Source organism: Simochromis diagramma, unplaced genomic scaffold (genome assembly GCF_900408965.1).
Source record: "Simochromis diagramma unplaced genomic scaffold, fSimDia1.1 OVJJ01000304.1, whole genome shotgun sequence".
In the NCBI taxonomy this organism is placed as follows: domain Eukaryota; kingdom Metazoa; phylum Chordata; class Actinopteri; order Cichliformes; family Cichlidae; genus Simochromis; species Simochromis diagramma.
In genome coordinates this window covers 15,905,935-15,922,315 of record NW_024387030.1, presented here as the reverse complement: position 1 = coordinate 15,922,315, position 16,381 = coordinate 15,905,935, and the positions used below count along the sequence as shown (strand labels likewise).

The window sequence follows — 16,381 nt, the reverse complement described above, 5'->3', positions numbered from 1 at the left end:
ACGGGTAAAGCACCAGTATCATTTTAATCATACAATTAAAATTCTGTAAATCACGTAAGCAAATATCCTCAGGCTTCTTACACTTTCACGTTTTTAGCAAAAACTGCCTTTCATTTAAGCAACTTAAAACAGTATTTGCATACATTTTTAACAAGTAGAATTTTTAACTTCACTTTAAAACATTTTAATCTGCAGTCCAGCTTAACATTTCCTACAGTTCTTAACTCTGTAACGGTGGATGCCAACGCTTCAGTTTGATTTTCATACAAAACTTTCCACACTCCTCGTTTTCTAGACAACAGCCTTAAACTCAAGCCAAGCATGTCCATCCCATTCACTTAGACACACTGGCATCACACAAATGAATCTCTCTTAGGCAGACGAAACTCAATTTATTCCGGTGATGCTTCAGGAAATGTTGCGCCAGATGTTGTGCAGACGGTGAAATTTTTTTTTTTTTTTTTTTTTTTTTTTTAAATAGCTTACATACCATAACAAGGCAGTGGCACACAGCAGAGTGGAACTTGAATATTTATACAGGAAAACTGTAATTTATTTTTAATTACGGAGCCGCATATTAACCCCATGCAGTGCCATACCAAGCTGTCCTTAATTGCCCCATTTCCTCCAACACAGAAGCGCAGTGTGTGTGTAAGAAGTAAAAGATCTGTCCTATGAGCTTCTGTTACACACACACACACACACACACACACACACACACACACACACCCACCAGATTAGACAGTGCAGAGCAAACATCAGCTTGTAATATCTACTCTATTTAGAGCGCATTGTACTAAAATATTTAAAGAAATCACATGAATTATTAAAACTGGTTGAGTGTCATTTTTCAAGATTTGTCACTTGTAATCTGTCAAAATCATCAACTTCCCCTTCCTGCTTCTCGTCTACATTTTTTCCTCCCCACATAAAGCGACGACACGGGATGCCCTTCATAGCCTGTATACATAAAGCTGGACGGAGCCACTATGATAATAATATAATGCAGATTATAGAAGCCGTGAGAAGGGAGTTCTGGCTGCTGAGGGACATTGTATGCTTTTTATTTAATGGGACTTTAGAGCAGCGATCGAGACATTAAAGTCATCAGGATGAGAGCGTGAGTTAACGGCAACTTTCTTTAGACTTCTATATAATCAGATTTGTTACTGCCACCGTGCAGGAATTGCAACCTGCCCATCAATAGAAAAGAAAAATGAAGGTTTTAGCTAGAACTCAGTCGATACCAATATTCGCCATTTATGGAATTGGAATTTAAAAATCTAATAGACTGGCTGATATTTTCCTCTTCTGCACACAACAAACATAAATGGATTTTCCTAACATTTTTTGTGTGTACTTAGCAGTTTAAAAATAATTTGTTTTCCTATCACAATAAGTTGTGGAACTCTTCACAGCTGAAGGGAGTTTCTCCCATTGCTTCTTTGCACTTTTCAAATCATTTTTATTCATTAAGCGCTATAAATGTTGATACCTACGGGATCTTAATGCATTCTGTATTTGCTTCGCTTTCAGATAACAGTCTAAGAGTTTTTTGATCAGAAGAATGAAAAAGAGTGCTCGTTGGAAAGTTGGAAGTTATAGACTAGCATGTTTTATTAGCGCCACTTGGGATAGACGGTACAGGAAAATGAAATTGCAGTACGATGATGCAGATGTTTGTGTTACGGTTCTCGGTTTTGTTAAACCTGAATCCAAACATTTTTTTTTATTATTTTATTTTTTAAAACCCGGATGTTTTAAAAAACAAAAAAAAACCAACAACAAACGAAACAAAAACAAAACCCCTGATTTACTGCTGGTGTGGTGGCACCAATCACCATACAAAAGGAAACAGCTGTCACTTGGCACAACAGAAGACATTAGTCTTCAATCCAGAGCAGATGTTTAATATGTTATTACATTTTTCTTTATTGTGCAAGGGGAGATTCTTCATCTCATTTGCTGCAGAGTAAGTGTTTTCACACCAAATAAAGCTCATTTAGAAATTAGCTCAAATTTGACAGGCGTCAGACTGCCGCGCTCACGGCTTTTCGACAAATCCGCTTATACTAGATGTGCTGCCCCAAGTGAAATAAGCAGAATACAGTTTGCTGCAGCTCCCTCGTGACCGCTTTACACACAACTGCAGTGATAAGATTTTTCCAAATACAAACCACACCAATCAACTTTAACAATCAATCATCCAAATACACGCCGATCTCCTGGGACTCCACGTCCGTAGGGTTATTTATCACGAGCCTTTAAGAGCACCAGACTTCCTTACTTCAGCACAATGGAGCTTAGAGACTTGTTTAGCATAAAATCTAAATAATAAAAGCACAAAAGACGTGGCATTTAAGAGTACACATAGTCATTAAGTATCAGCTGCGAGTTAGCTGGAGAGCCTGTTCAATACATAATTTGGACAAATCTGCAGCCAGAAAGTCTCCTGAGCCCTTCATACCGGTCCTTGTTTTCCTCCGCTGGGCCCCAGCTGGTGCTTCACTCTGTGGTCAGGTTTTGGCTGACCCATATCTCCCAACTATAAACCCATGCCAACCAACACTAAGGACAGTATGTGCACAATGCAGAGGCAGCATAATGAGTCCCCTACCTGACACCGCGACACGTGATGAAGGCTCAACGTATATACTTGTCTCGCCAGCAGGGCCTAAAGTTTCAGTTTAGAAGTTTTCGTTTGGCAGCGGGAACGCAGGCAAATCATTTCCAGACTAATGTTCTTACGTAGATTCAGATCCTGATGGGCAGAAACAGGTGTTTGTGTGTACACATGATTGTGCTTGTCTGTAAATACATTTGTGTATGCATGGCGCCTTGTAGGCACTGAAAGGTATTTGTGTGCAACAGATTACAACAAACAGTCAGTTTGAAAGGCTTTCCTGCCAGATCCACTGACGCATGGCACCCACTAGTAGTTGCATGGGTGGTCATATGTGACGCAGCAGCACGGCGAGGCATGGCATGGCATGTATTGGGGAAAAATCTGACACACTGGTGTGGAAGACACAGCCAGCTAAGCATCCTTAGTCACCATTATCCCCATTCTGACAATGGCAATTGTGATATTAAGAGGGACTTGTTCCACACAAAAAGGTAAATAAGGTCTACCCACTGTAATAACGCAGTCTACTGTAACTGGAAAGTTAAAGTCTTTTCTGCAGGGGCACTCATCTTTGATGCCACCTCTGCAAAGGTTAAGCAACCCCACATCTGCATTGCACATCCCTCAACTAGTGCATGCTCCTTCTAGACAGGAGGACACTGCAACTTCCTCGTCTGTGACCACAAGCTCGATCACATGACAACTGTGGAAATGGCTATATCCGGTTGTCTGCGAGCGGGCGTCTCTGCCGCATTGAGAGCGGGCGGGGGGGAGTGAAGGGGTTGCACTTGCAGTCTGCACTCTGAGCATAAACAACCAAGATGACCCTTGTCAGCTTCCTATTGACACACATTTCCCCTTTTGGTTTTATTCATTTGTACTTTCCACAGAGCGGCTTTTCTTAAGAACTGACAGAGTGAGAAAGTGAAAACTAATGCTGGGTTTTTTCCCCTTTTTTTAAATTGTATTGTCAAATATACAGTTACTGTTTAGAGTAAACATGGATACATTTATATGGTAATTATACACAGGAACTGTTATGCAGATGCAGAGAGGGAAAAATTCTTCTGCACTACTTAAATCCAGTGCTTTGCATACTAGACCCCAAATACATCCTGTGTACACTGAGAAAAAGCGCAGACTGCTGACAAAGGACAATAGGCCTCAGAACAACACAGGAGAGCCTTCTGCTTTTAACTCACTTCATCATCACAGTGTTCCAGTAAACTAAAACCTTTTGATGTCAACATGTTCTCCAAAACAGGAAAGTGGCCAACAGACAGACTGACCACAACCTAGATAAGATAAAACCTGCTTCAAGTGTCTGGTTGACACACAGGCACACATGCATGCATGCACACACAAACACACACTTTGCTCTGAGGAAATCCACTGCATTAACACAGTCCCAGTAAGCTTTTCTAATAAAAGCATGACAGCCGACATGTGGCTCGTCTCAACCAAATTAGGGGAAGGACAGAAGAATGGGAAGACTGATTTGACAAAAGATGAGAGATGAGAGTACTGGAGGGGATGAGAAAGCAGTGTGTGAGGAGTTGTGCTGAACGGCGTGGTAGTGAGACAGATCACTACATATGTTCCTCACATATGTAGGAGTGTGAGTGGGGGCTGGGGGGTGTGAACGCAAGTGAAGTGTGCATGAGCCATGCGCACTGTGTGTGCAGGGGAGGAGCTGTCAGGGCCTGATAGAGTGTCTTTACATGACAAGCAGCTGCTGAGGGCTGGGATGCGCGCTGGGCAAAGTGGAAAATAATGAACGGAGAACCGCTGCCAAACAAAACAGAATTCATCTTTATTTGCCAACTGCTGCATGCCACAGCTACGCCCCTCTACACCTCAAGCACGGTACAGGAGGAAAGAACGGGTTTGGCACAGCAGCTGGACCATCTTTGCTTTTACCGAATTACAAGAAAAAAGGTACAACAACAACTCCTGAGGAGGGAATCACTTTAATCTAGATACTGAAATGATCAGGAAGTTTTAACATCATACATTTCAAATTTTCTAAACTTAATGACACTTCACGTCAACTTCCAAGAAATGACTCTTTACTTCACGCTAATCCTTTCTTTGGACAGTAAAGCCATGTGAAAGTCAACTTGGCTTAAGAGGCCCTAACACTAAGGGTTAGTCAGACAAGCTTATTGAAGATTCGTTAAATAAAAGGAAGAGAGGGCGGGTGAATGAGGTTAGTGGCTGGTTCAGAGGAGCATCCTGCACTCTCCGTCTCTACGTGACAGCAACAGGAATGTTGAGAACCCAGCTGCTATAGTTTGTTGGCTAATAAGACACATCATGTAGTATTCATCAGTCTTTTTCTTTTAAATTACAAACGAAAGGAGAAGAAAAAGAAGCCACAATCTCCCAAACTAACAGCTGTATCCCAGCTCGTTCTATTTGTAAGGTTTTTAAATAACATTTCCAAGACAGTAACTTTAGAAAAAAGACAAGAACACCTTTGTCACAAGCCACTAGATAACCCACACATGCACACTAATTAACAATGCAAGTGGGTAAATGATCTCACACAGAGTGAGAGGAACCAAAAGAGGGTCAGACAAAATGTGCCTCAGTGCTCACACCCAGTGGTTGGACTTCCTGAGAGGGCTGCTGTTGGGTTTTGTCCCCGTCTGGCCATTCATGGCTTGGGGATGAGAGGAAGGGAGCCAGTGTAACTGCATGAACTGTGCGTGTGTGTGAGTTTGAGTGGTGAGAATCGGATGAGGAGGTGGGGGTAGGCGGAGGTTGAGGATTAGGGAATTAGAACTCCAAAGCGTGGGAGGAGGGGGTAGGGGGGCTTCGCCTTTTGTTGGTTTTTCCTCAGCCGCCCCCGCCATCCCTTCGGCCCTTTTCTGCCGGGTTCTGCCTGTAGGCTGCAGCTGCGGCCTGCCACCCTGTGCCCTGCATCTCAATGAGGCACGGACTGCCTGCTCTAAAAGAGTGGGGGCTGAGCCCACTGAGCCCAGCAACCACAAACTCCACCCCCAAGACGCCCTGCTCTAAGCTGAGCTTCTCATGCTGACCGAACACCCATCTACATATTTGCCCGACTGCGACCATATAAGGCAGCACCGGGTTCACATGGCATCTTAAACTATCCTGGAGTACGGACTCCTTTTCTTTCCTACTCTTTATGCCTTCTTGACCCCCCCCCAGCCCGTACTCCCTTTTGTTGGCCTCATTCTCTCCATGCAGCTGGATTTGGGAGGGGGGGGGGGTTTGCAGGAGGGGTGGGAGGTGCACCATTGCCAGGGCTTTGGCAGCAGCATCAACAGGTTCTGTTGAAGGGCCACCCCAACCCCAAATCTAGCCCTCTGTCTCTTCCCCTTCTCCCTTTTTTTTTCCCTGTCACTAGGGTTGCTACTGCTACCCTAAAAAGAAAAAAAAAGAAAAAAAAAAGGAAAGAAAAGCAAGGGGGTGCGATGGAGGCTGCCCCGCTTTCTCACGCTCGTAAGAAAGCCCTCACTTCTTCTCTGTGGTGAGTGACACCTGCTGATTACCATAGAGACACTGCGGGAAGTTCCCCCCTGCCACACTGGGCTGAGATTTGCACCCTCTCCCTGGGTAAACAAGCAATCCATGGATTAGTTAACTGGGTTACTGCATGGCAAACAAATAAACACATTATTTAGAACAAATTAGTGCCAATGAACTCTCAATGACCAGTAAAATTTAGCACCCTTAAACAAGCAACGATTACGCTCTACATCCCCCCCGCTCCATTTAGACAGGTACACTCCAGCTGTTGACATTTTTCAGGGGCACTACTTGTTAAAATGTTCTGTAAATAAATATAACTATGAAATATGCTCAGAGTAACAGAAAATGTCAATATCATGGACGTCACATATTTGAGTCCCCAGGCAGCCAAGCATCCCTTTCATTTCGCCGTCTCTCTAACCCACCCTAAACTGAAGAGAGGTGCCAGTGATTTGATTGATGTCAAAGACTGAGCTTTTCGCCGGTCCATAGCCGCTTCCGCCATGGGTCTGAGTTGTCAGCAGGGTCATCATCCTAGCAACAGAGTGGGAAGCGTGCGCTGGAAGTGGGGGAGGACTAAAAAGGGGATGAGCTTGTGAGGGCAAGGGAGAAAGGGGGACCATAAAAGACAAGAAAAGAAAAAGTGTGCGAGTAAGAATGAAAGAGAACAAGCAGAAAGAGAGAGATGAGGACTGTGAGGAAATGACAGACAGAAAGGGTACACAGCAACAGTAACAGAGGCTGAGATCACTGCTGAGTACCACAGTTGTGGCGAGCAGGCGGACTCTGCACAGCAAAGTAAGCACACAGCGGGCTTGCTGCGAGAGGGGGCGAATGGTGGAGGTGCCACCTCCCTCAGCCTCCTGGTCCCCCCCACCATTCCAGCCAGCCTGCCTGCCGACAGCTGCACCCCAGTAATTTACTTCTCTCCACCACATTTAGCAGGAAGACTGCTTCCCATTACCCAGAGCAGGGGGTCCACGCTGACGGCCAGACACCCGGCCAGAGCAATGGCTTCCTGGTGTGACACCCTCTGCTGCTGGACCCTGCCTACAGGGGATCCACTCAAATCTGTCTGCCACTTCAACTTTCACTACTGATGTTCATTTGGGCGTTTCCCTCACAAAGTTCAGGCTGACTATTGTAAACTTATTGGAAAAAGTTAGCAAGAAAGGGTATACACCATTAGTTTCAGTCAAACTACTGAATTACCCACTGACAGAGGGTCAGCTGTGGCTCAGGAGGTAGAGCAGGTTGTCTGCTAATTGGAAGGTCAGTGGTTTGATCCCCAGCTCCTCCAGTCCACAATCTGAGGTGTCCTCAGGCAAAATACTGAGCTCCAAATTGCTCCGGATGCTTGCATTGGGGTGTGACTGCGCCTCATCGAAAGCGCTTAAAGGAATAGAATAAAGTGCTGCAGGAATGTGTGAATAAGGCTCGTAGCAAAAAGTGTTAAGTGCCAAGTAGAGTTGCAAAGTGCTATATAAGTAGAGGTCCAGTTACGGACAGGCACCTTCCATATTTGATTATCTTCTCTCTGGAAAATCCCTTTATCCATCACTTAACGTCTGTGCTAGGCATTTAATGTTAAAAATGTGTATGTATGTACTTGTCAGCTGTTGACAGGTGAAGTCAATATCTCATTACAGAGTTATTCCCCAGTGAAACTTTAGATCCTAAAAAAAACTGTGTGTTCAACAAGCCTGAGCCCCCCCTGAGGTCATTACTTGGCATATAAGATTATGGCTGAACAGCGCACGATGTACTAATAACAACACCGTCAACAGAACCAAGCTGGTAAAACACAGCATATTTGTAAAGGAGTAATTAATGCAGCATCACAAGTTCTGGTTCCGTTTATGTTTAATCTTCACAATATATCAGCAAATTTGCACAACTATTCCTCACACTGTTGCAGTATGCACGTACGTTTATGTGATTGTGTATTTGTAGCAGTATGCAATCCTTGACACCCATAATGAGGGTAGACCAGGCAAGGCCAGCAGCAGATTTGGCCGCGACTCAAAGTCCTTAAATCCTGAGACAGTCAGCAATGCAGCATCATGAGACATTCTTAATCAGGTGGGTCTGCTCCCTTGAAGAGCATCGAGCTTTGCAGGAAACACTGCATTCCCTTACTTAGATCTTACAGAACAAACTAATAGAAATGTGGGAAATGCTAGCTGAATTGTTGCAGGCCTGTTCACCAGATGCAGAAGGTACAAACATTCAAAAGAATGGAGGAAAAAAAATAAAAATATACAGTTACTGTGTCTAGTGTTTTGTAACACCCCACCCCCAGACCACCAACAAGGTCTTGCATGGACAAGCAGCTCATGGGTGTCCTTCAGCCACATGACCAGCAAAAGGGCCAATCAGCTGACGAGGTCCAAACCGAACCACGAGAGAGTCTCTGTGGCACGTCGCACACAACATCAACCAGCTCTCCTCAGGCCGACTGGGTCACTGAGCAATGTTCTGGGAACATCACAAAGACGCTGCTCAACTTCTGTCCCTCTCCCTTTTGCCCCCCCTCCCTTATCCCTTCCTCACCATCTCTACTGCTGTGCTCTCTGCTTTCCCCTCCTTCCCTCATTCCACCCCTCCTCTCACAGGTTGGAGCCAGCTGAGCGTGCTACCCAAATCCAACAGTTGTTGTGGCCTTCGTTAGCCTAACGAGGGGGCCGGCTCTTTATACTTGTCAGGGAGCAAATGAGTCAAACAAACAAGAGCCAGGGAAGAAGGGAGGACAAGCAAGCGCTGTTCTGTTGAGCTTGACTGGGTTTTTGGCCACAGCGCTTCCCTGGAAACTAGGGAACCCACAATCTGCCTCTGATGTCAGATGATGCTCTGGCTTTGATGGAAACTTTGGAAAAACACTTGCAAAGAGAAATAACATGCCGTTTGGCGTCTGTGGCCACTAGAGGCCGTAGGCACATTCAAAGTGTGTGGGTGCACTCCATGAAGGATCTAAAAAGGAAGTACCATTTGGGGACACATAACAACTGGTTATGATAGTAACGACAAAGTTACAGTGTTTGTGCAGGCCTGTACTTGCTATGTGGTCTGTGCATAAGGGCAAAGGGTAATGTCCTGCTGGTAGTGTCAAAATAAATATGCTTCACTCTGTATATTAAACCACTTGCATTTGCATATGCATGTCTAAACACACACGCTCCATCCCACTCAGCTGCTTTGTCTCACATTCCAAAACTGTCCTTCCAAAACAGATAACAATCCCATCAACATGTCCCAATGGTGTCCACAATCCAGACGCATTACTGCAGCACAAGGCTTAAGAAGAAACTATGAAGGTGTGTCCTTCAGAATTAGATCATTTCACAGAGTGCAGCCTGTCTGGAACAACTGTACAGATCAATCCGAGGCTAAGAATCTGGAGCTTTAATGACAGATTAGCTCTACTGAGGGTGGGGGGGTTACAAGGTACAGAGGCACAATCGCTTGCTTTACTTTCTCTCAGGCGTCTTGACTCAGTCTGCACGTGCATGCTGAAGATGACTAATCAGAAAGGAATCAAAGAGCCTGCTTGCCAGAGCTGCTTTGCTTTGTGCCTGCAACTGGCCCACCGTGAAATTCAATCATCATGTGGAGCCAATAAATGGGCACTGCTAGAAGAGGAGGCTACTCAAACTGTACCTGCTTTTGTAAGAGAGTACTGCAGTGCAAGACCAGGTCCATGAAACAGACACAAACACGAAAGAAAAACAAGTGTTGATGGAAATATGAAGGTCAATCTGTTGTAAAACATCAAATTGGTGTTTTGAAAGCACACATGGGAGTAATGAGCATGGTGAACACACTCAGAGGTGGTACAAGCCATTTATTATAACGCCCACATGGAGATTTGAGTCACTTGGGTGGCGCCACCACACAAGCTGCACTCAAGGTGCGGGAAGATGGGAAGAGGTTTGTCGAGCACAGACTGCCTGGCTGACCGAGGTGATCGACAGAAAGACAGGGCTACTTGCAGGTTCACCTTCTGTGCACTGGCTCTGGGGCAAAGATTGCATGACACTAAAAGCCTTCCTGTCAAGGAGGCAGGCGGATGCCCTCCAATCAAAACAGAGGCTCGGTGACATTTCACAGGGCACAGCTGCTGGGCTACGACAGCATGCCAACTCACTATTTCTGAAGGGTTGTTTGTTTAGTGTTCATGTCACAAATGGGGTGGGGGGGGTATAGATGGAGGCTCAGCGCCACAACAGTGCACATATGTGCACACCTCTGTCACACACAGTTTTCTTACCGGTCACTATTTTACTATTCTTATACTTTACACAGGCCGCCTGTTATGTTTCACTCTTATCTGTACTTGTGAAGGTGTGGAAAGATGGATGTGTGCCAGATTTTAATGGGCAAACAAACGTATTTCAGAGAGTGTACAAATTTACACACAGTCTCAACAGGGGATAACATATTATTCCCTTATACCAGGGAAGAGGTTCTCTCTAAAGAAAGCAGGTTCTGTTTTTTCCCTAAACAGACCAAGACAAAAAAGCAGCACAATTTACTTCTGCAGACTTTATTTTACTACCAGCTAATCCTAAACTTTCAGGACTTTAACTTTATTACTTTCCGCAAATGAAATCCTAATGGTAACTAACACGCTGCCCTTACATTAAACAGAAGACCAGAGGGGCATGATTGCATCATATGGGGTATGTTGAGCTGCCCATCAAACTAACCCGGAAACCTGCTCTGTGCTTAGCACAAGTCTTGAAAATGGGGACTGTGGGCTAACACAATGCAGGAACTCTTATAGTGACATACTCCCATCACCTTATCCAATAATTGCAAGTCTTGGCGCTCTCTCTTCCAGAAAAAGGCCAGTTCCTTTTATTTCTGGGCCCAGGAGATTTCAGTGGTTTCTTATCCTATTTTGCCCCTGGAGGCAGTGGTGAAGTGGGCTCTGTGAGGCAGCCACAGCAGAAGGCAGAGTTAGTATGCGCACATAAAGCTGCTCAAAGCCAGCAGGTATGTGAGGAATGCCTTTTCGTCCAAACAACAGGACTCACGCCCGACAGTGAGCCATGCCACGCCACACAGCACTGTCAGAGCAGCTCCATGGGGCCCGTTGGGGATTCTGCAACTGGATGCCTCCTTATATTACATCTGGTATACTACTTCATTTTAAATGCCTTTACAAATAGTCTATATTGTTGTTGTTCATCATTTCTGCAACATTTAGAGGGTAGAAAAAGAAAAAAAATTTTTTTGCTGCATCCACCAAGAAGTTGAGGCAATTTGTATAACGAATCCGTTTTTTATATCAAGTACAGTACTAGTGTTACATAAACTGTACGCATGAACCAATTTGTTTTCTGACATGTATCAACAAGAGCGTTTGAAATCTTTGACATATTCTAGGGTCTTTACATAATGTGTGTTGCACAGTTAGGTTTGTTACAAGGTCATGACAACCAGACACCTCGCGGACAAAAACCTCAGCACACATCAAATGTTAGTTGTTTAAATGTTAATCCAGTTATCAAAGAATAAACAAGAAAAATAATATCGCACTTAATGGCACAAACTGCAAATTTACCTCTTTTGTGCAGCCATCCCTCCTTGACGATCACCACATTGGTCATGTTGGTGGCCAGGATGGAGGATCCAGGTTTCTCTCAGGGAGAGACGACTTTCAGTCCAAAGTTTCCTTCACTCAGCCCTGCGCAGGAGCCTGGAGACGGGGTCCGGAGTTTATAGCCGTCTTCTCGATGGTGGTTACCTATTAGTTAAAGAAAAGTAAAAATTAGCCCATTGTTAAGGTGAACAATTTTTCCACTTGTCTGATTATTAACCGTCAGGTCAACGGGGCCGAGGGGAGGCAAGAGAACCGAGAAGAGCCTCGTGTTTTACGGCCCAGTTGGTGAGGGAAGGGTACAAGTACAGTGCAAGTGGAACCTGCAACATTTCAAGGTTCAAATATCTGTGGAAAGCTGTGGGTTTTGGCAATCAAAATGACGTCTCCCGTATTGGAAAATTCCATGCTGTTCACTATTGAGGCAGCCGTTCTTGATAGACCAGGAGGTCCCCCTACTCATGAACAGAGCAGCAGTGAGAAAATAATTATATCAAATAATTCTCAAACAGGATATAATAATATAATAGATTTTCAAACTTTGTGCACAGCTGTTTAATGATTCTTCTAAATCTCAATTTCACCAAGAAGAACAGATTACTAGGGTTCTACTCCGTGCACGGATGGCATCAAAGTTTAAATCTTGAAAAGGTCTAGTCAAGTTTTATGTTTGTGTGCCACATACTAGCCCAGAGGCCCTGTGCTGCAAAGCAGGATTACGGGCATAATGTAGCCACTTCAGGTTTAACCCAGGGTTTTTACTGTTACTAAGGTGGCTCACTTCCCCATGGTAACACATGGTGCAGACATAACCTGCTCCACAGCAGGTTATGTTTGACTGTTTGACATTACATGTAGAAAATCACCAGCTACGGAACAATCAAATTCTCTGGAAAAATAAGAGTCACCTTTCCTGGAAGATCCCTTGAGCCTCTGTGAGCAGGGTCTAAATTTGATAAAGACCGACTAAAGTGTTTGCGTTTCCCTTACGAGCGTCAATAAGAAATATAAATTCTGGGAACCAGCTTTATTTCTTGTTTTTTTTCCCCCAGTTCACTGAAAGCAATTTAAAATAATTTTATTGTTCTCTGAGCCTTAATATAGTCATATGATCTCAAGAAAGGGCACCCAAGCCTTACACTGACAAGGTCAAACTGTTAAACACAGCAGGGCTGCAGCTGAAAGAACATAAGGTTAAATGAGACTACCTTACTCACCTCTGAGTAACAATTGTAATTATGTGCCAGATCCTTCTGTGACTTAATGATAGAGCTGTAATACTGATGAGTCTACTAACTTACACAGTTGGCATTTTTGACAGCCTGGTGTATTGGATTCAAAGGCAAAATAAGGACAACAGCAGATGTGGCAGATCTAAAACATCTATACAGTATCTGAAAGTCATGTTCTTAAGAAATATGGAGCATATTAATTTTAATTATTTACTTTTTGCAGGACCAAGAGCTCCAAAACAAAAATGACTCTACAAAAGTAGAGGCGCACCAACCTAATGGCTCCATAGTGTAGATGTTTATACGCCCGCTTCACAAGCTAAAGGTCGCTGGTTTGATGCCAACGGGATATACAAATCCCTTTTGAAGTTGTGTCAAGAAAGACATCTGGTGTAACTGTACCAAACCAAACATTCAGGAATGCCCACTGTGGTGATCCCTGTGGCAAGGGCCAATCATTGACAGTCACCTCACTGATTGCTGTGAGTCCATCAGCAAATAAGACTATACTCAATAAAGGCAGTGACTGATGTTTACCTGTTCTACTCCATCCCAGTCCTTATATCTGGGATCCATTTTCAGAAAATGGTTTGTGAATTTATACTCTTTAAAAAGATATAAAGATATTCCAAGTACATAGTGTGACAAGGAACTGAAAGACACTTAATCCCTCCTCACAGTATGCATTTATAGTGACAACTTCTGTGTTTGCAACTAAGACATCAAACTGGACTGACCTACCAACACACATATGCAATCTGCCAGTTGTTAGTTTCAATGTTGGCCCAGCATTTCAAAATTATTGCTTCCTTTATGCTTCTACCCATTTTTTCGCCCTACTGATCCAATTCATGGTTGTGGGGGTGCTGGAGCCCATCACTGCTGTCAAAGGGTGAAAAACAGGGTACAACCTGCACAGGTTCCCAATCGGGTTGAATCCAGGCTGGGGCTTTGTTGTGCAGATTTTGCATGCACTCCAGCTTCCTCCCACAGTCTGAAGACATGCGTGTTAGGTTGACTGGATTTTAAATTAACACCCTTTATATTAACATCAATGTAATTTCCTTGTGAGTAAGAATGACTTTACACTGACAGTCGTTTGTAAAAAAAATGACCCCGCTGCCGTGCTCTAGCAAGAGATTTGCGCTAAAGCACACTTCTGTGTGGTTGGATGGTATTAACCAACATGAACTGTTTTGCTTAAAAAAAAAAAAAAACCATGTGCTATATAACACAGCTCAGATTCAAATGTATTACAAGATTTAAAAAAAAAAAAAAAAAAAAAAAAAAAAAAAAAAAAGAATTCCTAGTAAGAAGCTTCCTTGTAAATCCTAGGTAACTAGATTTGCTAAACGATAATATAACATTGACGTGATTTTTTTTCTTTTTGTACAAGAGTACCGTTGCCAGGCGGCAGATGATGGCGGTCATGTGATGTTGTCAAAACCCTTCAACAGTTACAGTGCTGCTCCTAAACAGACCTCCAGGTGAGAGTGTTTTGACAACAGAACAAAGTGAATAAACTATGAGGTCAAGGTGTGCTTCTTATAGTGAAGATGGAGAGAGCACCTTCAAATAAAAGCATAGCCTCCAGTAGAAGAATGATCAAAGTGTTATTAGGTCTTGACAGTTCAAAATACCAGAAATGGCCATAATACTATCCTGGGTTACATAGTAAACACATGTAAAGGTATAAAGAAAAATGTATGACTAAAGGGCAGATAGTAAACCCAACTAAAAACCTAAATTTGGGAGAAAGATCACACTACAGTAGTAGCTGCAATAGCTCACTTGTTAAAGCAGAAGTCAAATAAGGCAGTAAAAACTGTACTAACAGTCATCCAAAAACTGTCAAGACTACCATTAGACTTCAAACCTGCAGGCTATCATAACCAAAGCACTTGACCCTTTCCTTCATTCAGTATTTCTTTGTGATATAAAGATAGCTTTGAATAAAGGGAAGCAGCCAAAAGATGATCAATTGCAATGCTTGTTCACATAAATGTCACATACTGTGCCAGGCGATCCCGGACCATCGGCTGAAATCAATTTCCCTGCTGCTCCATCAGAGCCAGGCCATCAAAAGAGAGCTCTGTTTGAGTGGCCTCATCCAGCTAACTGGTGGGGACAACAACAGGAAGTGAATGTGACTATTGACAGACAACGAGTCATATCAGTACAGCCTCAGGCTCGAATACATCTGGCAGCACGTGTGCAATCAACACCTTTTACTGCCACTCTGCTCCCCTCCATCAGTGAGCAAAAGTAAGTTTATGAAGCCAAAGTTTATTTTCGCTCAGTGTTTTTGTTTATTGCACTTGGGGTTGTGGTGGTTGTGTCACACAGCCGATGTTGGAAGGATCCTGGAGAGGGATTTGAGAAGAAAAAAAAAAAAAAAAAAAAAAAAAAGCACAGAGTGCAATTCAAAGTAAGGATCACAAAAACCGTTGGATCCCATCGGCATCTTAGTGTGGACTCTGTGACACAGGCACATTATATACACCTCACAAACAAACTTGAGCGCACACACGCCGCAGCCAAAAAAGCAACACATGCACAAGTCCGGCTCTGGAGCCACAACAGAGCGCTGCTGTTTTAATGGGAGCGACCTGTTGCTACTGCGGCCTGTGTGTAAAAAGCTGGGCTGCTGCCAGCGCTGCAGCCAGCAGCCACTGAATGAACCCAGTACCCTGACAGCGGGTCACATGGTCCTCAGGCCTCTGGGCCACCGCCTGCCTGCCTGCCCTGATGTCAGGGCGGCTTTCAATCATTCATCTTTCTGGCTCCAACGCCGGGGGCCACCCCATTCAATGCAAATCAGTGTCATGCAGCAAAAGTTGCCACACACTGAGCTTGTCACTGGGCCAGAGAGGATAGTCCCATGTGTTTATAGCAGGAAGCAAGGGGGGAGAGGAAAAAAAAAAAAAAAAAAAAAAATCAGGTCGACATCACCACGCTACTTCCTTCATCACAGATTCATAGATACCATTTTTTGCTTCAGTTTCTGCTCTGTTAACAGAAAAAACTACCACATGGTTTATGTTTCCAAAAGTAAAACATTACACTGAAAGTATTTAAAAACACAACAAATGACATCACGCTAACCTGTTGCTGAAAAACAAGTCGCCAAAGCAACACTTTAGTTTGAGCTCAAATGCCACAGTGGAGCCAGTAGTACGGTGATCTACTACGCTACCAAGTTCCTCTTTCAAGTTCCCTGAAAGCACAACATTATTGATAAGAATATTGCGGGCAGCTTTAACTGAACACAAAACCGCAGTGACTGCAACCTTGAAAGGCAAGCAGAGTTGCCGCTTTAATCCTGCGATGACACGAACACCAACCACTTTATGACTCACGTTAATGTAATCATATTCAGGCTGTTCAAACAAGCTGTAAAAGCAACACAATGCTTAATTT

The 16,381-nt window shown here is 43.8% G+C and overlaps 1 protein-coding gene across 3 annotated transcripts in view; it reads right to left on the bottom strand.

The window, feature by feature from the left end:
* Positions 1-16,381, bottom strand: part of akt1 (v-akt murine thymoma viral oncogene homolog 1) — a 31,960-nt gene that overhangs the window by 13,636 nt on the left and 1,943 nt on the right. For all 3 annotated transcript variants that reach the window (XM_040042004.1, XM_040042003.1, XM_040042005.1), the window contains exon 2: positions 11,694-11,876. In XM_040042004.1, coding sequence (XP_039897938.1) covers positions 11,694-11,739 — 46 coding nt within the window. In that variant the 5' untranslated portion in view covers positions 11,740-11,876. The remainder of the gene's footprint in view (positions 1-11,693; positions 11,877-16,381) is intronic.